Source organism: Myotis myotis, unplaced genomic scaffold, assembly GCF_014108235.1.
Source record: "Myotis myotis isolate mMyoMyo1 unplaced genomic scaffold, mMyoMyo1.p scaffold_m19_p_6, whole genome shotgun sequence".
NCBI classification, from domain to species: Eukaryota; Metazoa; Chordata; class Mammalia; order Chiroptera; family Vespertilionidae; genus Myotis; species Myotis myotis.
Window position 1 is genome coordinate 84,611,981 of NW_023416368.1, and position 20,156 is coordinate 84,632,136.

General features: G+C 52.0%; 1 protein-coding gene across 1 annotated transcript; it reads right to left on the reverse strand.

Moving 5' to 3' along the window:
- Nucleotides 1-881: 881 nt before the first annotated feature.
- S1PR5 (sphingosine-1-phosphate receptor 5) lies at nt 882-7,265 on the reverse strand. The gene is made up of 3 exons (XM_036315242.1): nt 6,891-7,265; nt 5,228-5,533; nt 882-3,863 (listed from the first exon to the last, which is right to left on the reverse strand). Exons 2-3 carry the CDS (start codon nt 5,427-5,429, stop codon nt 2,671-2,673), a joined length of 1,395 nt encoding a protein of 464 aa, XP_036171135.1. The 5' UTR covers nt 5,430-5,533; nt 6,891-7,265; the 3' UTR covers nt 882-2,670.
- Nucleotides 7,266-20,156: the final 12,891 nt, after the last annotated feature.

A 20,156-nucleotide genomic window follows, 5' to 3' on the forward strand; every position in this document is an offset into this window, starting at 1 on the left:
GAAGGCAACTGTCTCTGGCCCAGAAGAGAGTCCTCACCAGCACCCAACCACACTGGCACCCTCATCTTGGACTTCCAGCCTCCAACTGTGAGAAATAAATGTCTATTGTCTCAAGCCACCCAGGCTGTGGTGTTTGTTATGGCAGCCTGAGTGGAATAAGGCAGCCAGACAGAACAAAATCTGTAGATGGACAACAGTTTCCAAGATCTACTATTAGGTGAACAAAACAAGATGCAGAGCAGTGCTAAAATTGTATAAAAAGAGAGAAGATGTATTAACATTTCAGCTCATTTATTCACAGACTAGTGGCCCAGTGCATGAAATTCGTGCACAGGGGTGGGGGGTGTCCCTCAGCCTGCACCCTCTCCAATCTGGGACTCCTCAGGACATGTCCAACTGCCGGGACATCCCTCTCTCAATCCGGGACCGCTGGCTCCTAACTGCTCGCCTGCCTGCCTGCCTGATTGCCCCTAACCACTCTGCCTGCTGGCCTGCTCTCCCCCAACTGCCCTCCCCCACCATCCTGCTCGCCCCCAACTGCCACCCCTGTCGGCCTGCTTGCCCCAAAATGTCCCCCCCCCCCCTTGCTGGCCTGATCGCCCCTAACTGCCTCTGCCTCACCCCGCCACCATGGCTTTGTCTGGAAGGACATCTGGGAAGGTCTCCCAGTCTAATTAGCATATTACCCTTTTATTAGTATAGATAGAGGCCTGCTGCACAGGTGGGGGCCAGCTGGTCTTTCCTGAAGGGGGTCCCGGATCAGGGTGAGGGTCCCCTTGAGGGGCATGGCCAGCCTGGGTCAGGGGCTGAGGGCCGTTTTTTAGGCTGGCCACACCCGCTTCAGGGTGGGGGGTCTCCGCTGGGGGGTGGGGCCAACCTGGGTAAGGGGAGGGCTGTTTGCAGGCTGGTCATGCCCCATTGGGGTGAGGGTCCCTGTGGGGGGTGTGGCCGGCCTGGTGGAGGAGCTGAGGGGCCATTTGGGGGCAGTTTGCAGGCTGGCCAAGCCCCCGGCTTTGCCCAGAAGGGTGTCCGGAAGGTCTCCGGAAGGTCTCCCAGTCTAATTAGCATATTGCCCTTTTATTAGTATAGATAGCTCTGGAAGTTTCCCAGGAACCTCCACAGTGATCATGGCCAATGAGGTAACTAGCACTTTTTGAATTTTGTAAAATGTGAACAAACAAATCTGCCATCACATCATTAAACAACTGAACAATGGGGTGAGCTTCAGGCTCCCCTGGAAAATTAAAGGAGCCTGGGGCAAGGAGTGTTAGGCTGGGTTGGGAATTGGGTCCAGTCCTGAGACTGTGACCCCAGGCATGAGTGTGTTTGTGTTCCAAGAAATAGGTTGTTTCCTGTGTGCCTGGCCTGTCGGGGAGGCCTGAGCATGGCCCGCAGAGACTGGGCCCCCCTAGGCTGGGTTAGTGCCCCCAAAACACTTTACAGCTGCCTGAAATTCCGCTGTCTCTGGACAGGAGGCGTGTGACAGTCTGAGCTACAAGTTTCCCCATCGGGGCCCCACCTCACAGGAGTCAGGAATGCGCCTGGGGACAGCCAGGGACCGTGGCCAGCAGTCTGGAGCCTTTTATGGGCACAAATGGGGCTCTGGAATTGCCCCCCATTCCGGAGGAGCCAGAAACCCAGCCTGCACCTCTGCAGGCCTAGGAGCCTGACAGCTTGGGCGAGTGCAAGGTACTCACCGCTTAGAGTTCCCTCCCCTGTAAAACGGGGGTGGGGAAGCTCACCTTGCCAGGTTGCAGTGAGGGTGAGTAAAAGGTGTGTCCTGGACCTACCACTGTGGGATGACTAGCCAGGCACAATAAGCTGTAATTGGTCGTATTATTTTATTACATTTTTATTTTTTATGAAGGATCTGACACACGCTCAAATCTTGTTTCAGCTCAGAATTGGCTGAGTCTCCCAGAGTCCCATTGCAGGGTGCCCTGTCTTTGGTGCTCCCGCCTCTAAGCTGGAGGGAGAGCTGTCCTGGACTCCTTTCTCGCTCCCACACTCAATTCCTCAGTAATTCTGTCTGCTGTTTCCAAAATCTATCCAGAACCCACGTGGTCAGAGTCCCCATCATCACGCTCCGTGGCCAGTGCAGCCACCACCTTGTTCTTTGCCTCACACAGAGGTCTGTGAACACTGAACCAAGTCAAGCCCTTCCCTCACCGAGAACTCTCCATGGCTCCCGCCTCAAGTAGAGCAAAAGTACAGTCCTCCCCTGAGCCCACGGGCCCTGAGTGATGCGGCCAGTCACCTCCCCGCCTTTGTGTGCACGCTCCCACTCGGGGCCGTGGCACCTGCTGTCCCCTCACAGGAAACGCTCTTGCTTCAGGTGTTCAGTCATGTCTCAGCTCACAGCACATGTCACCACCTCTGCAGCGAGGCCTCCCCTGACACCATCACATCACCCATTGTCACGGGAACTATCTCCATGATTTCTTCACGCTGTTATCTCCTGTGCCCCCACCAGGACGTCAATTCCACAAAGAGTGTGGTTTTTGTCAGTTTTGTTCACTGTTGTGGGGTTTCACACCAGCCAATGAAATACCTTTCCCTGCGTCTTCTTTCTCCACCATCTTCGGCTGGGTTTCCTATAGAGTTCATTATTTAAAAAAGAAAACGTCTGCGAAACAGCTCTTAGGAAGGGCAATGGCCGGTCAGAGGGCGTCATTCTGCGGCTGGCGCGGGTACCCGGGTCCCTGGGGCTGTGGGTGCGCCGGCAGAGAGGGTTATGTCCAGCCCGTCCCGCTGGGGCAATGAGCGCTCAGAGCGGATGGAGCTGCCATCCAGGCTGGGGGGCAGCCAGTGGTGCAGGCCTTCCGAAGCCCCAGCGGCACTCCCGGATCGCGGAGAGGCTCCCGAGCCCCGGCCCCGGGGGCGCCGGCCGCAGCAGAGGAGGCGCAGGAGCCCGTGGCGCAGGTCGCGGTTGGTGAGCGTGTAGATGATGGGGTTCAGAAGAGAGTTGGCCATGGCCAGGCCCAGGAAGGGGTCGGCCTGCAGGAGCACGGGGCAGGCGCGCGCCGGGCACGCCACGTCGAGCAAGAGCAGCAAGAAGAGGGGGCCCCAACACGCCACAAAGGCCAGGAGCACTATGCTGAGAGTGCGTAACAGGGCCAGAGAGCGCGGCGTGCGGCGTGCCCGGCTCGAGGAGCCCCCAGCAGCTCGAAGGCGCCGCGTGTTGGCGCGCACCTGGCAGTAGATGCGCGCGTACAGCGCACAGATGGCAGCCAGGATGCCAAGGAAGGCGAGCACGCAGAAGAGCACGTAGGCCTTGGCGTAGAGCGGCAGGACGGTGGAGCAGGCGTCCAGGCGGCCCAGGCAATTCCAGCCCATCACTGGCAGTAGCCCGAGGATCAGCGACAGGCCCCAGGCGGCGGCCGCCAGGGCCAGCGTGCGCCCCCTTCGGGCTGCGGGCGCGGGTCCCCGGCGCGCCATGGTGAGGCTGCGCTCCAGCGCGATGGCCAGGAGGCTCAGCACCGAGGCGGCGAGCGCCACAAAGACGCCGCCCTCTCTTGCGAACCAGAGCGTCGGCGACAGGCGCAGCGTGAGCGGCCCGGACAGCAGGATGTTGGCGGCATACGCAGCGCCCGCCAGTAGGTCAGACAATGTGAGGCTGCCCAGAAGCAGGAACATGGGCGCATGAAAGCGCGGGTGGCGTCCGAGCACGAACAGCACAGCCAAGTTCTCCAGCACGATGAGCGCGCACACGGCCAGGCAAACGACGGCGTCGGCGCGCAGCCCCGCGCCCGGCTGGTAGCGGGCGCCGCGGAGCTTGCCGGTGTAGTTGTAGTGCAGGACGATGACCTCGCTCACCGGCGCAGGGCGCAGCAGCCCCGACTCCATGGGCCACCGCCCCGAGGCTGCGGAGAGGCGGTGCAGTGTCAGGCTTGGCGCGAACCATCCTCGCTGCCAAAGGGGCGAGGGGCCCTAACCCACTCCCCTCCACCTCCCAGGTACACTGGGGAGCAGGGGGAGTTCCGGATGGAAGGGGGATGGCCATGGTGACAGGCCGACACAGAAATAATAATAGGGAACAGGGTGACACAGTCCCACAGTGCCTGAGGGATACTCATAACTCGCACATCATCGAGATAACCAGAAGTATATTCAATCGTAAACAGAATGCAGCACACAAATACAGCCTCACATAGGAAGGGACACACAAATACAGTGACACACCGACAAGGATATATATGTACACGGTCACAAACGAGGGCAAAAATGGTCAGATCCCATCTGAAAAACACACAGAAATGCATTCATCCGTAGATAAAGCAACACGCAGAGGCATACAGCAATACCAACAGCCACACAGGCCACAATTTCACAACCTCCACCCATGCTCAGCCTGGAGCCCTGAGCTGCACACAGGGCTTGTTCCTGCCCTTTCACCCACCGCAAAAACCCGTGAGAACGCTGAGCCATCGGCCCATTTCACAGAGCCCGAGCCCGAGGGCAACCGACAGGCCCACAATGCACGGGTAGCGCCAGCAGACAGGCACACGTGTCATGAAAGCATGATAATGATCCCCTGCGCCTGGGCCCTTTAATCCCCTGGACGACTCTCACCATAGCCCCGTGTACAGACGAAGACACTGAGCGGAAAAGAAGTGCCTCGCAGAGAAACAGACACAAAGGTGTTCGTGCTCCCACACAAGCACAGCCACGCGGAAACGGCTACACACACAGTCGCGCAGGTCCCATTTCACGGATGAGAAAACTACGGCCTGGGGACGGGAACCGACTTGTTTGGACCTGGCTGGGTCCAGTGCCTGCCAGGCGGCCTCAGTTGTGCACAGGGAAGCAGGCACAAATACAGACCCACGGAGAGGCTGGGGCTCCGTCCCGCTGCGGGGAGCGGGCATCAAACACACGCAGACACGGGCTGCCCTTTCTCTGACGGGGACTCGGCAAACAGGCTCCCAGCCCCCGCACCTCCCGCCTGGCCCCGGCAGGCAGGCAGCGGTCCTCAGGTAGGGAAACTTGCAGGGCAGTGACCAGAAAGGACAAGGCCTGAGGGTTCCAGGCGTGTCCCCCCCTCCCCCCCCCCCCGCCCCAGCCCGCGCCAGCATCCATGCAACGACACCGGCAAAGTCGCTGGCTTTCTCCGCCTCCAGGAGAGGCCCGGGCACTCCAAGGAAGGGGACCCGCGGAGTGGCCAGAGCAACCTTTCCGGGCCAGACCAAGCCATGCGCGTCCCAAGGGCCCAGTGCTGTGCACTCACCCAGCGCCTTGTCCGTGCGCCCCCCGCAGTCGCGCAGCCTGGAGCCCAGAGTTCGGGTGCCGCTCGTGGGGGCGGGACTGAAGACGGCTGGCGGAAAGGGGGGTGGGGGTGGGGGGAGACTGGCCCTCAAAGCCGAGCTAAGGCGGTCGCCAGCAATTGCCCCGCCCCTTGGGCTGCCAGCCTGTGCCATCCGCTCCAGCATCAGAGCGCGTCCCGGCGGCGACTGGCACCGGCGAGCCCTCGGCTGCCCCTTCCGGACCTGGGGCGCTCAGGGACGCTCCGTCGCGGTGGGAGGACCTGGAGACCCTGGAAGGGGGAGGGTTCCCAGCGGGGCAGCTGCAGCCTCTTCTCACCGCCCCCGCCCCCCGCCTCCTCCCCAGTCACCACCGCAGAGGGATCCCATCGGTGGCTGGGTTCCTGGGCACTGGTCCCTCCCGTTTCCCGCTTACCTTCCACCTGACCCTGCAGGACTGGACCCGAGAACGCCGGGTCTGGGAGGGACCCGGGCAGCGCGGGTTAGGAAGGGGCTCCTGCGGGGCGGCCGGAGCCCGAGTCCCCTCCCGGAGCCCGAGTCCCCTCCCGGGGCACATAGGTCCCGGCAGCTCCACCCGGGCTTGGGGCCTCCGAGGGCGGGCAGCGCAGGAAGGATTCTTGTGGGAACATCCGCCCCCCCCCCCCCCATAAGGAGGATGTGGGTCCTGCGCCCCCTGGTTACTCCATCCCCTACCCTTACTGTTCCTAAAAATGGGACTTACTCATCTATGGTTCCTCTGGGCTGAGTCCCCACCAAACTGCCAGCCCCAGGGAGCAGTGATTTGAGTCCGTCGTGTATCCCCCCAGTGAGTGAGAGAGAGAGTGAATGAGTGTATCTTGTACACTTTCTCTGTGTGTCTCTCTCGCTGCTTCTCTCCCAGTTTCCAACCGTGTGTGTGTGTGTGTGTGTGTGTGTGTGTGCGCGCGCGCGCGTGTGTGTCGCTTTCCCACGCCTCTTCCAGGCTTCCGCTCCTTCAGCGGGCCAGTCCCAGCTGGCCCCGCACCCCCAACCCCCCCCCCCCCCCCGTTCCCAGGAGCTCCCTGGCCGGGCCCAGCTCCCTCACCCTCAGACCAGAGGCCAGAGCCCGGAAGGGGGGCTGGGCCTGGCGGTCCCAGGACCGTGCCCTTTGCCTCGGCTGCTGCAGCCTCTGCCGGCCACAGGGGCGATGAACTTGAACGGGAGGCTAAGAATGGGGTGGATCTTAGACGTCCGGGTAAGGGACGGAGAGGGACACGCAGGCCAGGGTGCGACCCCAGGTAGCCCCTGGCAGAATCCCGGGCTCCTGTCCCCCCTGTTCCGAGACAGAGCGCTCCTGCCCGCTCTGACCAATCACAGCGCGCGCGGGCGGCACAGCGGGTACTGCCGATAGGGGGTGGGGGTAACCCTGTGCACAGCGAGTGCCTACAGCCTGGCGACCTAGCCGGCTGGAAGGAGCCTGGAAAAATACCCGCACGCAGCAGAACCAGCCCCGCATGCAGCAGAACCAGCCCCGCGCGCAGCATAACCAGCCCCGCGCGCAGCAGAACCAGCCCCGCATGCAGCAGGTTCTCCGTAAGTGACCCTCTGCAAGGGGAAGCTGCAGCCTGGTGGGAGGGTGGCTGCTTCACACCTCCCAGGCAGCAATCTCACCTCCAATGGCTCGCTCAGAAGTGGAGGGAGCCTCTTCCTGCTGCGGTAGGTCGGTGGGTAGGGGCCCAGCACCTCCCACTCCTGCCTCCTCCGGGCGCTGCTTTCTCTGGGGCCCAAAGGAATGGGGCTCCCAAGACTGGGCCAGATGTCAGGAACCTCCTGGAGGATCTGTGCTTCCACCCTACACCCCGTTCCATACCTGCAGCCAACAGCTCTTAAAACTCAGATCACACCCCTTCCCTGCTCCAGACTCTGCCCGGGCTCCCCATGTCGCTTTGAGTAAACATCCAGCCCTAGTCAGGGCCCATAAGGCCCTGCACAGTCTCTCCTCCTTCCTTCTCCAGAACTGCCCCCCCTTACTCCCAGCCCCACTGGCCTCCCCGTTCCTCACATACTCCAAGACCTTGGTACTTGGGAAGAAGTCTGCCCGAAGCACCCTTCTTCCAGCCCCTCCAGGCTGGTCCCTCCTCCTCAATCTCACATGACAGCACCATCTGAAATTACACTGTTTTTTTTTTTTAATATTTTTTTATTGATTTCAGAGAGGAAGGGAGAGGGAGAGAGAGAGAAACATCAATGATGAGAGAATCATTGATTGGCTGCCTCCTGAATGCCCCCTATTGAGGATCAAGCCCACAACCTGGGCTTATGCCCTTGACCGGAATCGAACCCGGGACCCTTCAGTCCACAGGGCAACGCTCTATCCACTGAGCCAAACCGTCCAGGGCTACATTGGTTATTTGTTTCTTCTTCTGGTACATCTGTGCCCTAGATCCCCAGCTCCAGGGAGGCAGGGACCCTGTGTGTCTCTCTGCCCAGCTCTCATGTAAATATTAAGGTCTGGGAGTCTGGAGCCAGACTCAGCTGAATTGCTGCCCCTCTGAGCCTTGGTGGACTCATCTGTAAAATGGAGATGACAACGGCCCCCGCTCTGCATGTTGTTGCGAACGGAAGCAAGACGGGAGCAGAGCTGGGATGTGCAGTAAGAGCCCAACGTTAGCTCCCAGCTCCCGTGCTATTGCTCACCGCTGTATCCTCACAGAGGCATTAGGAGGGGACTCAGCCCAGGCCCCATCAGGGCCCCAGGCAACACCAGCTACCCAAACCACACCCACCCCAGCCCAGCCTGGTCCCTTCTCCGGAAAAGGCAGCCCTGGCCTCAAATCCTGCCACAACCCATTTGCCTAATGCATGCCTGGGCCGGCACACTCGCCTGGCAGGTTCTGCTGCCAGGGCTCTTGCCTGGAGAGGACACCTCACCCAGTGTTCGCCGTTCTCACTGAGCCGTGTCTGCACCTCTGAAAGGGCCAAATGCCTCTCATGCTCCTCTCCAACCCCCACCCATCGAGAGAATCAGGGGACTGCAGCAGAGGTCCCCACCCGCCTCCTCCACCCTCCACCAACCCGTCCTGAGGCCGGTGAACGTGGCTGCACCAGGGTGTGAACTGACAACCAGAGCAGGCATGAGGGTCTCAGAGTGGAGGCCAGAGGGCCAACTCCAGCTCACAACCACAGCTTTGCTTGCTTAGCTTAGATGTTTCCTCTGCATTGTACAGAAACAGTGGACAGTCAGTACATTTGTTTCTCGGGGGCTAACAGTTCTGGATCTGCTTCTATGCGAGCCTTGAACAAATAGTCCACATGCTGTAGACACTGACGGCCAGATTTCATGGGTAACTAAATTACAGATAAGCGATGTGGTGCTAGACTGGGGTTATCAGCATGACATGTTTATTTTTAATAGGCACAAAAATAAATACAGATATGTGTGCATGCATGGGTTCTGACACACACACACATATTTCCTAGCTCTGTCTGCCCCCAAAAGCAGTGACATCCTAGTAGCAATGAGTAAACTCACCGCCCAGATCTGGGTTTCTAGAACCAGGGCTCCTCAGAGAAATGGCTGACTCTAGGGTTGGGTCAGAGAAAATGCAAACTGATCTTGGAGCATCTTCCAATGCCAGAAAGTGCTTTAAAAAAGAAAAAAGCCAAAGGACATAGGAGCCAGCATGAAAGAACTCCCACTGGCCACAGCTGGGACAATTTGAACAAGAAAATAAATACCAACAGTCTTGGATTATAACCCAAATAATAAGATAAATTAGCGCAGTTCATACTGATTTAAAGACATTATTGAATCGATTTAAAAATGAGGGAGAAGGGACAAATTATCCTGAGAGCAGAATTCTAATACAGTGGGGCCTTGACTTACGAGTTTAATTCTTTCCGAGACCGAGCTCGTTAAGGAGCTCGTTAACTCAAATTACTCTATCAACTCAATGCAAAAAAATCCGCCGAGAGACAGCTGGTATCTCAAAAAACTCATTAGTCGGGACACTCATAAATCAAGGCCCCACTGTATAGAAATGTAAAATGAATGATGAAAATAGAAAATTAACATTAGACCCTGCTGGAGTGACTCAGTGGTTGACCCATAAACCAAGAGGTCACTGGTTCGATTCCTGGTCAGGGCACATACCTGAGTTTTGGGCTCAATCCCCAGTGGGGGTCGGGGGGTCGGGAGGAAGGGGGCGTGCAGGAGGCAGCCGATCAATGATTCTCTCTCATGGATGTTTCTATCTATGTCTCTCCCTTACCCTCTCTTTAAAATCAATAAAAACATATTTTAAAAGAAAATTAACATCAGAGCACCACTATAATAATCGCTGCACATAGACTGTACTGATTAACGGAAAAGGTAATAGGCCAACCTTTAAAGAGAAGCAGGACATTTGCATAGCATCAAAGTTTCTCCCCCAGAATATTATTAGTCACCTTGGTAGCCTTAATCTTTTTTTTTTTAAGTATATTTTATTGATTTTTTACAGAGAGGGAGGGAGAGGGATAGAGAGTCAGAAACATCGATCAGCTGCCTCCTGTACTCTCCCTACTGGGGATGTGCCCGCAACCAAGGCACATGCCCTTGACAGGAATCAAACCTGGTACCCTTGAGTCCGCAGGCCGAGGCTCTATCCACTGAGCCGAACCGGTCAGGGCAAGTAGCCTTAATCTTTGTGCACAAATTCTTGAGACTCCTCCCTTAAAGTGGTGGAGTGCAGCTCCCCTCCCCTTGCGCGTGGTGCCTTCCACACAAAAGCCTGCACGTGGTGTGCTAGCCACTTTGTCCATCATTGCCAAAACTTAAAAGAAGCCAAGCTGTCCTTCCGAAGGGGAGTGGATGACTAAATTGTGGCACATCCATCCAGGCCATGGAATATTTATTTAGCAAATAACAAAAGAAGTGAGGTTTGCTCTGACAGGTACTTCATTTGGTTAGAGCATTGTCCAGCTAGGTCAAGGTTGCCGATTCAGTCCTCACTCAGGGCACATACAAGAATCAACCAATGGCCCTAACTGGTTTGGCTCAGTGGATAGAGTGTCAGCCTGCGGACTCAAGGGTCCCAGGTTCGATTCCAGTCAAGGGCATGTACCTTGGTTGCGGGCACATCCCCAGTAGGGGGTGTGCAGGAGGCAGCTGATCAATGTTTCTCTCTCATCAATGTTTCTAACTCTCTATCCCTCTCCCTTCCTCTCTGTAAAAAAATCAATAAAATATATTTTTAAAAAAAGAATCAACTAATGAATGCATAAGCAAGTGGAACAACAATGTCTCTCTCTCTCTCTCTCAAATCAATTTTTAAAAATAGAATAAAAATAAAATCAATAAGTTAAAAACCACTTTAAAAAGAAATGAGCTTTCAGGGGGAAAGAGGGGAATACTTCCTACAATAAAGATAAAAATTTTTAAAAGAAGGAAATGAGTTTTCAAGCCATGAAAAGACATGGCGGGACCATACATGCATGTTGCTAAGTGAAAGAAGCCAATCTGAAAAGACTACACACCACATGATTCCAAGTCTGTGACATTCTGGAAACGGTACAACTATGGAGACAGTAAAAAGATCAGGGGTTGGTGGGGTTAGGGGTGGGGAGGGATGAACAGGCAGAGCACATGGGATTTTTAGGCTGTGAAACGACTCTGTATGATGCTGTCATGGTGGATACATGTCATTACACATTTATCCAAACCCACAGAATGTGCAAACACCAAGAGTGACCCCTCATGTGGACTGTGGACTCTGGGTGGTGATGTGCCAATGTGGGCTCATCAGTTGTACCAAGTGCACCACTGTGATGTGGGGTGTCCGTGGTGGGGAAGGTTGGGGGGGACAGGTATATGGGAAATCTCTACCTTCTGCTCAATTTTACTGTGAGCCTAGAACTGCTCTACAAATAAAGTTTATTAATTTTTTTAAAAAATAGGTAAAAATGTCTGCTAGAGAGGTCCTCGAGGGGGCAGACTCCCAGGCCATGCCACCTGGTGGCCTTGGACATTTGCAGCGCCGGCCTGGCCCCTGAGGTGACTTGCGTTTCAGACGCCTGGTGCAGACGCCAGGAGCGTGGGTTCTGGAGCAGACAGGTGGCAGGAAAGTCAGTTTTCTAAACTGCCCTGAGCCTCAGGGTCCACAGCTGTCCCCTGCCAATAAGAGGCTCACATTTTAGTAGGATATAAAAGGAATCCCGACAGAAGGAGATAACGCCCTGGCCCTGGTCGGATAGTTGAGTCGGTTAGACCTAGAGCATCGTCCGGATACCTCAAGGTTGAGGGTTCAGTCTCCAGTCAGGGCACACACAAGAATCAACCAATGGCCCTGGCTGCCTCGGTCGGTTGGTCATTGTCCCATGCACCAAAAGGTGTCACCTGGATTCCCAGTCAGGGCACATGCCTGGGTTGTGGTTGAGGCCTCCATGCCCGGTAGGGGGCGTGCAGGAGGCAGCCAATTGATGTTTTCCTCTCACATTAATGTTTCTCTTTCCCTCCCCTCTTCCTTCTTCTCTCTAAAAAATCAACTAAAAGTCTTTTTTAAAAAAAGAACCAACCAATGAATGCATAAATAAGTGGAGCAACAAACTGATGTCTCTCTCGGGCTCCCTAACTTTCTCTCTCTCTCTCTCTCTCTCTCTCTCTCTCCCTCTCTCTCTCTCTCTCCCTCCCTCTCCCTCCCTCTCTCTCTCTCCCTCCCTCTCCCTCCCTCTCTCTCTAAAGTCAATAAATAAAAAAGGAAGATAATTCCGCATAGTGATATTTGCTATAAACAAATAAAATATCATAATGTGATATGCCAGTGACGGGATTATTTTAGATTCAGAGCGGAGGGAAGGCCTCTTTGAAGACATGAAATGAGCTGAGATCAGAATAACAAGAAAGCTATAGGAAGGGTGTTTCTGGCAAAGGAATCAGCATGAGCAAAGGCCTAGTGTACTCCCTTTTATCTTAGTTTTTTTAAAATATATTTTTATTGGCTTCAGAGAGGAAGGGAGAGGGAGAGATAGACAGGAAGATCAATGATGAGAGAGAATCATGGACTGGCTGTCTCCTGCATGCCCGGCATCAGGACTTCTTTTATATCCCTCTCGGTTTTGACAGAGCCCCAAACCCGGGCATGTGTCCCCGGCTGGAACTGAACTCGGGACCCTTCAGTCTGCAGGCAGATGCTCTATCCACAGAGCCAAACCGGCCAGGGCTATCTTGGTTTTTTAAATTGAGGTGATAGTCACATAACAAAGTTAATTATTTTGTTTTTAAAGTTTTATTTATGAGAGAGAGAGAGAGAGAGAGAGAGAGAGAGAGAGAGAGAGAGAGAGATTTACCATTCCACCTATTCATGCATTCATTTGGTTGATTCTTGTATGTGCCCTGACCAGGAATTGAACCCAAAACCTTGGTGCACTGGGAAAACCTCTAAACATCTGAGCTACCTGACCAGGGCCAACATTAATCATTTTAAAGGAACAATTCAGTGGCGTGGAGTACATTCACAATGATATGCAACCACCACCTCTATCTAATTTCAAAACATTTTCATTTTCCCGAAAGGACACTCCACACCGATTAAGCAGACATTCCCCAACCCCCTCCCTAGCCCCTGGCAACCTCCAATCCGAGTTTTGTCTCTAAGGGTTTACCTGTTCTGGGCACTTAAGCCGTATAAATGGAATCGCACAGTTTGTGGCCTTTTGGATCTGACTTCTTTTTTAAAAAAATATTTTATTGATTTTTTTATAAAGAAGAAGGGAGAGGGATAGAGAGTTAGAAACATCGATCAGCTGCCTCCTGCACACTCCCTACTGGGGATGTGCCCACAACCAAGGTACATGCCCTTGACCTGAATTGAGCCCGGGACCCTTGAGTCTGTAGGCTGACGCTCTATCCACTGAGCCAAACCAGTCAGGGCTGGATCTGACTTCTTTCATTGAGCATAATGTTTTCTGAAGTCCTTCCACATTGTAGCAGGCATCAGGACGTGACATCTTTATATGGCTGAGGCGGCATTCCATTTTATTTGAGGACTTCTTATGAAAGATCCTAAAAGGTTTTAAGAAGAAGTTATGAATTGGGAGGGGGAAGGGAGGAGGAGGCAGCTTGGGGAGGGGGGGCGGGTATCGCTTGGTCCTGAGGTGCTGGGCAAGAATTTGGCAGAACCACATCTCTCCTCTCACCTACTCACTCAGGCCTGGCAAACCCCGGAGGGGGAAGATCTGACCTGACCCTCCCTCCAGTGTCCCCAGCTACACCTTGGGTTAAACCAGGCCTCGTGCTCCAAATGCATGGGTCAGGGGCCAAATCCTCTGGAGTCAGGCCCTGATCTTTCCTCCCAAGCAGCCCTCTAAGTGCCCTGTCCTGTACTCCTTCCTTCCTGGGCTATAGGCTTGGAAATTTGGAGTCTTGCCCCCTCACTCTTAGACATTCATTTCACAGATTCTGTTGGGAGGGAAAAGAACAGCTGGGCACAGGTATGGGATCAGCACATGCAAGAGGCTGGAGGCTGGAGGCTGTGTTTAAAAGAAACAGAAATCAGGTCAATTGGGCAGGAACTTGGTCTAGGGCAGTGGTTCCCAACCTTGGCTGCACATTAGAATCACCTGGGAATCTTTTTAAAATCCTGATTTCTGGGCCTCATCCTCCGGAAATTCTGTTTCTTTGTTACTAATGTTGCGGCCCCCACCCCGTAACAAAGAAACCAAGGGCAGTGATGGCGAACCTATGGCGAACCTATGGCGAACCTATGTCAGAGGTGACAGGCGAACTCATTTTATTTGGTTGATTTTTCTTTGTTAAATGGCATTTAAATATATAAAATAAATATCAAAAATATAAGTCTTTGTTTTACTATGGTTGCAAATATCAAAAAATTTCTATATGTGACACGGCACCAGAGTTAAGTTAGGGTTTTCCAAAATGTTGACACACGGAGCTCAAAAGGTTCGCCATCACTGCCTTAAGGGGAAGGAAAGTGGAGGGAGGGCGAAACTGGGTGTGGGGCATGGGTCAGGTCTGGTGGGGCCTTAAATGTCAGGCCTCCGGTTTTCTGGCCACGGGCTCACTGTGTGACTTGCTTAACCTCCCTGACCTCTGTCATGAAAGTCTTTTTGTTTTTCACAGTGATCTTGACAGTGTTAATGCAATCGTCGCCTGGCCCAGAGCTAACCACTCACTAAAAGGCAGGTATTATTTGTTAACAGTGTTACTGGGGTATAATTCTCATACCATACAATTCATCCAATTAAAGTACGCAATTCTTCCTGGCCGGTGTGGTTCCATGGTTGAGTGTCCCCGCCATGAACCGGAGGTCACCGGTTCGATTCCCGGTCAGGGCACTGTTAGGAAGTACTTACCCCTGGCCTCTCCTGTTTGGGCATGTTTTCTGAAATATATTGTCATAAGTTGTTTTCCATAACTTGAGGCAAACAGCCTGCACCTGCGGGAGATAAGACACACTCCCCAGCCGACGCGGGCGCTCCCTCTGCCTGAGTCCTGCACCCACCAGGCACCCTGCTGTCTTCCAAGGTCGTTGTTTAGGCAGCTGCCCCCGCTGGCTGGTGCCACCCTGGCCCTAGAGAAGAAAACATACACACGCCCTTGGTGCTGACACCGACACGCTGGTCTCAGCCGCTGCGGGAGAAGGTAATAGCATTTCCTAGACTCGGGGACTCCCCCCCCCACGTGGGAGTGTGCTGTGAGATTCTTTCACCTTCCCCATGTGGGAATCTGTACTTGTTCTTCAATAAATTTCTAGCTTTGCTATACCACCTTCTGTCTATGGATTCATTCTTCGACTCTGGTGGACAAAGAATCTGGGACACCCTGCCCAGGGGAACACACGTGTTCCAGTCCAAAAATTCCGTTTTGCCATTGATGTTTCTCTCTCTCCCCCATTCCCTCCCTTCCATTCTCTCTAAAAAATCAATGAAAAAAATATGCTTACTCCTCAGGTGAGGACTAAATAAATAAATAAAATATTTCTTAAACTCTCATAACGTCTCTTGGCCTGGCTCCTGTTGGCACAGATCTAACAGGCACATGCCTGGGTTCCAGGCTCTCTCCCCAGTGGGTGGCTTGCAGGAGGCAGCTGATCAATGATTCTCTCTCATCACTGATGCTTCTTTTTTTAAAATATATTTTTATTGATTTCAGAGAGGCAGGGAGTTGGAGAGAGAGATAGAAACATCAATGATGAGAGTGAATCATTGATCAGCTGCCTCCTGTACACCCCCTACTGGTGATCGAGCCCACAACCCAGGCATGTGCCCTTGACTGGAATCGAACCCAGGACCTTTCAGTCCGCAGGCTGCCGCTCTATCCACTGAGCCAAACCAGCCAGGGCTCATCATTGATGTTTCTATCTCTCCCTCTTTCTGAAATCAATAAGAACATCTTTAATGATGGTGCAGGTTTTTCTATGTGGGCATATGTTTTCATATCTATTGGGTAGACACCTAGGAGTGAACCTGCTGGGTCATATGGTAACCTTATCGTTAACCTTTTGAAGAGTTGCCAGTCTGTTTTCCAAAGGATTGCACTGTTTTACATTTCCTCCAGCAATGTACAGCGGTTTCGACTTCCCCACATCACTTGTTATTTTGCACTATTTTCTACTATAGCCCGCCTAAGTGAGTGTGAAGTAGCATCTCACTGTGGTTTGGATAGTTACCACTTTCTGTTACTATTTTTATTGATCCCATCGTCCACACTGAGTACGCCCTTCCTCTTGTCCTTCCCCTGCTTATAACCCTCCGTCTCTCCTTGGTGCCCTTTGAAGAAAGTTGGAGGAGCTGTGCATTGGCATCTGGCTCTGCTCCCCTTCCCCTTCCTCTCCCCAGACCATACCTCCTGCTTCTGAATCTCCAAATCTGACAATTACTACTGACGGTCCAAGGGGCAGGTTATGGGCTCAGAAAGATGTGGGTTGGAATCCTGGCTCTGATGATCTTGGGCAGATGGATTTACCTCTGTGAGCTCCAGTTTCCTCGTCAGCTAAATAGGAATCGTAATTATTCCCTCTCTCACAGGGTTCAACAAGACTGTTATGTCAAGTCTTTAGTGCAGGGATGGGCAAACTTTTTGACTCGAGGGCCACAATGGGTTCTTAAACTGGACCGGAGGGCCGGAACAAAAGCATGGGTGGAGTGTTTGTGTGAACTAATATAAATTCAAAGTAAACATCATTACATAAAAGGGTACGGTCTTTTTTTTTTAGTTTTATTCATTTCAAACGGGCCGGATCCAGCCCGCGGGCCGTAGTTTGCCCACGGCTGCTTTAGTGCAATGCCTGGCCTTGAGTAGGAGCTGTATTTTTTTTAATATATTTTATTGATTTTTTACAGAGAGGAAGGGAGAGGGATAGAGAGTTAGAAACATCGATGAGAGAGAAACATCGAACAGCTGCCTCCTGCACACACCCTACTGGGGATGTGCCCACAACCAAGGTACATGCCCTTGACCGGAATCGAACCCGGGACCTTTGAGTCCGCAGGCCGACGCTCTATCCACTGAGCCAAACCGGCTAGGGCAGGCGCTGTATTTATTAGGACTTTTTTAGTTGGAAGTTCCAGAAAGAAAAAAAATAACAGCAACTAAGTTCAACTAAAAAACAACTGGCCATAGCCGGTTTGCTCAATGGTTAGAGTGTGGGCCCTTGGACTGAAGGGTCAAGGGTTTGATTCTAGTCAAGGGCATGTACCTTGGTTGCAGGCTCAATCCTTGGCCCCCCGGGGTGCATGTGGGACGCAAACAATTCTTAACATCATTAGCTATAAGGGAAATTCAAAATATCATGGTTGTATTTTAATCAGCTGAAACTGGAAGGCCCGCCCTAGCCAGTTTGGCTCAGTGGATAGAGCATCAGCCTGGGAATGGAAAGGTCCCAGGTTTGATTCCGATCAAGGGCACATGCCCGGGTTGTGGGCTCAGTCCCCAGTGAGGGACTTGCAGGAAGCAGCCGGTCCATGATTCTCTCTCATCATGGATGTTTCTATCTCTCTCTCCCTCTTCCTTCCTCTCTGAAATCAATAAAAATATATTTTAAAAAAAGAGAGAAAGAAACCGGAAGGCCCAAGAGCTGCAGAAAGATCAGTTCAATTGGGAAGTTCATTTTGGGGCAGACGGGGTTTCAGATGCAGCTCAGCCATCACGTGGTGCCACTGAGTAATCAACCGGCTGAGACATGCGTTCACCTGATGTCTTGGCGGCTCACATTCTTTTCATTGTTTTTATGGAAATGTAATTTCTTTTTTCTTTGAAGGATACAATTGAGACGTGTAATTATTATGATGTATAATTTCTCCAGCTGGAGTTAATTGCCTTTTTTTTTTCTTTACTTGTCTTTCTTAGAAGTTCTGACAGTGTATCTCAATTCAACTTTCTAAATGACCTATAGGTAGAATTCTGTTTTTAATTCTGCCAATAACCTATAGGTAGAATTCTGTTTTTCTCCTGGCTTCTTCCTGCGGGGGGATTCCTCCTCTCACCCTCCCGGGAATTCTCTTTATATCCTACAATGGGACCTCAATACCGTGCCTTTTTCTTTACTTCTTGCTATACCACCTTGTTTTGGTGGGGTGCGTCCTGTAGTAACTTTCTGAAAATATAAGAGCATGGGATGTAACATTTTTGAAACCTTCCATGTTTTAAATGTCTTTATCTGCTCCTTACATTTGGTCAGTGTTGTGGCTGGAAATAGTAGTATGAATTGAAAGTCCTCTATTGTCTAAATTTTGAGTCCAAAGACCCATTGTCTCTTTGCTTCCACTATTTTTGAATGTGTTGTTCATTCTGCCAGGAATGCACTTCCCTCCTCTCTTTTTCCTGGCTAATTCCTACTCATCTTTTAGGCCCCATGATAGACATTTGTAGGGTAGAACAGTATCTATTAAATGAAAAGCTACATTGAATTAAGTGGCTCCCTTGACTAATTTCAGCCATTTGAATGTGAGTAGAGATGAATATGTCACTCACTTCTGAGCAGAGGCACCCAAAAAACCCACACACACTTCTCCAGTTTCCCTTTTGTCCCTCAGTGGCAATGGAGGTGATGAGTTCCAAATGGTACAGCTACAAGATGGTGGGTGCCTTGTCAGCATAGACCACGCATGACTGTGTGGAGCTGAGTCCCTGTCAACCCATGTAGGAGTATAGTGAGGGGGAATAAACTTTGGTTGTGTTAAGCCACTGCTCTTTGGACTTGCTTGTTAGTGCAGTGAAACTTGACCTATTCTGACTAATACAGAGCCCATCTTAAACGTAGCTTCCTGCCTGACCGGTTTGGTTCAGTGGATAGAGCATAGGCCTGCGGACTCAAGGGTCCCAGGTTCGATTCCGGTCAAGGGCATGTACCTTGGTTGCGGGCACATGCCCACTGGGGGGCGTGCAGGAGGCAGCTGGTCGATCTCTCTCATCGATGTTTCTAACTCTCTATCCCTCTCCCTTCTTCTCTGTAAAAAACCAATAAAATATATTTTTAAAAAAACAAACAAAAAACAACAACGTAGCTTTCTCAGAGAAGTCCTCCTAGAAAAAAGTCCCCAAACTAGATTTCTTCCCCCTATTGTAAGCTTGTGTTTTCCTACATGACCCTTATTAAACCGGTAGCTATGTAATTATTTATGTAATGAGTTCTTCATCTATCTCCCACATTCTAACTCCAAGATCCCAAGAAGAGACAACAGTATTTATGCCATCCGTCGCTGCAGCCCCAAGTCTAGCACAGAATCTGGCACAGAGCAGGTGCTCAAGATACATTTGTTGAATGAAAACATTAGCTTTGCAAACTTTCAGCCAAAAAAGCAGCAGTGAGCACAGCTCGTTTCCAGAGCAGCCTCTCACACAGCCCTCAGTACGATAGAGGCATGAGAGGCGGAGGACAAGCGGCTCCAAGCAAACAAGGAAGTTGGGCAAGGAAAGTCTCAACTATCGTGAGAAAGCATCTCTCCACATATTTATGTTTCCTGCAAGAGGATGTAATTTATTCTAGCAACTGCTCAGTCTGGAAGGAATTTCCAGGGCTTGATTTATTTCACTAAGGGGCATGGGAACTGGGTAGAGAGGCATGGAAACATTCTTAGAATGGCTGAGAGACCCATGATAAAATTCATGCAATGGTGCCAACATACAATCCCCGGAAGACAATCCCACCTTATAGAGTTTCGCTTTAGTACAAGTTTTCACTGGTGCCCGCTACACTGAATTGTTGCTGTTGTTTGTCAATTTCATCACAACATACGACAAACTGCATGGACTTCAAATGTTCTAGTTCCTCTATATCCTTGGGAAGGCCAGGCTTCATTCCACCTGTTCCAATGGGCTTGCAGTGGCATCTGATTCCCATGCTCTTTTGAATTTCCCTTATGGCTAATGACGTTGAAAATCTTTTCATATGCTGCCTGGCATCCAGTTACTTCTTTTGTGAAAAATCTGTTCAAATCTTTGGCCCGGGTTTTTATTGAGATGCTTTCTGAACTGTAAATGCAGGGTGACGATGAAGATTACCACAGGGGAAACATAGTAGCTCCCTTACTGCAAGCGTTCTGTATCTGAGCCTCTATTTTCTCATCTGTAAAATGGGTTCTTACTTGTACCGACCCTAGAGGGTTGTGCTGAGGGTTAAATGACTTAAGACAGATAAAGCCAGTAAGGCCAAGCTCAAGGAAGTTGGTCTGGAACCCTAGAGAAGTCAGCTGTGGAGACTCAGAAACAGCGGGGAGGAGGCTCTGAGGACAGCTAAGTTCCGTCATCATGTATTTAGTCATTCAACAAACGGTTATTGTGCGTCTTGCGTGTTTCAACACAAGAGGCACTGGGGAGCAGGTGCAGCTTGTTTTCTCTCCTTGGCATTGCCGAGCCTTGGTGTGGGCGCGCTGCAAGGGATGATGGAAGTTCTTGAAAGGACAGTGGCCACAGGACAGTTGTCATTCATCTTCGTGCGG

Coding starts and splice junctions, on each gene's coding strand:
- S1PR5 (XM_036315242.1), bottom strand. CDS start 5,429: ATGCTGGAGCGGATGGCACAGGCTGGCAGCCCAAGGGGCGGGGCAATT. Junction 3,864..5,227: donor GCGCACGGACAAGGCGCTGG/GTGAGTGCACAG, acceptor GCCTCTCCGCAG/CCTCGGGGCGGTGGCCCATG.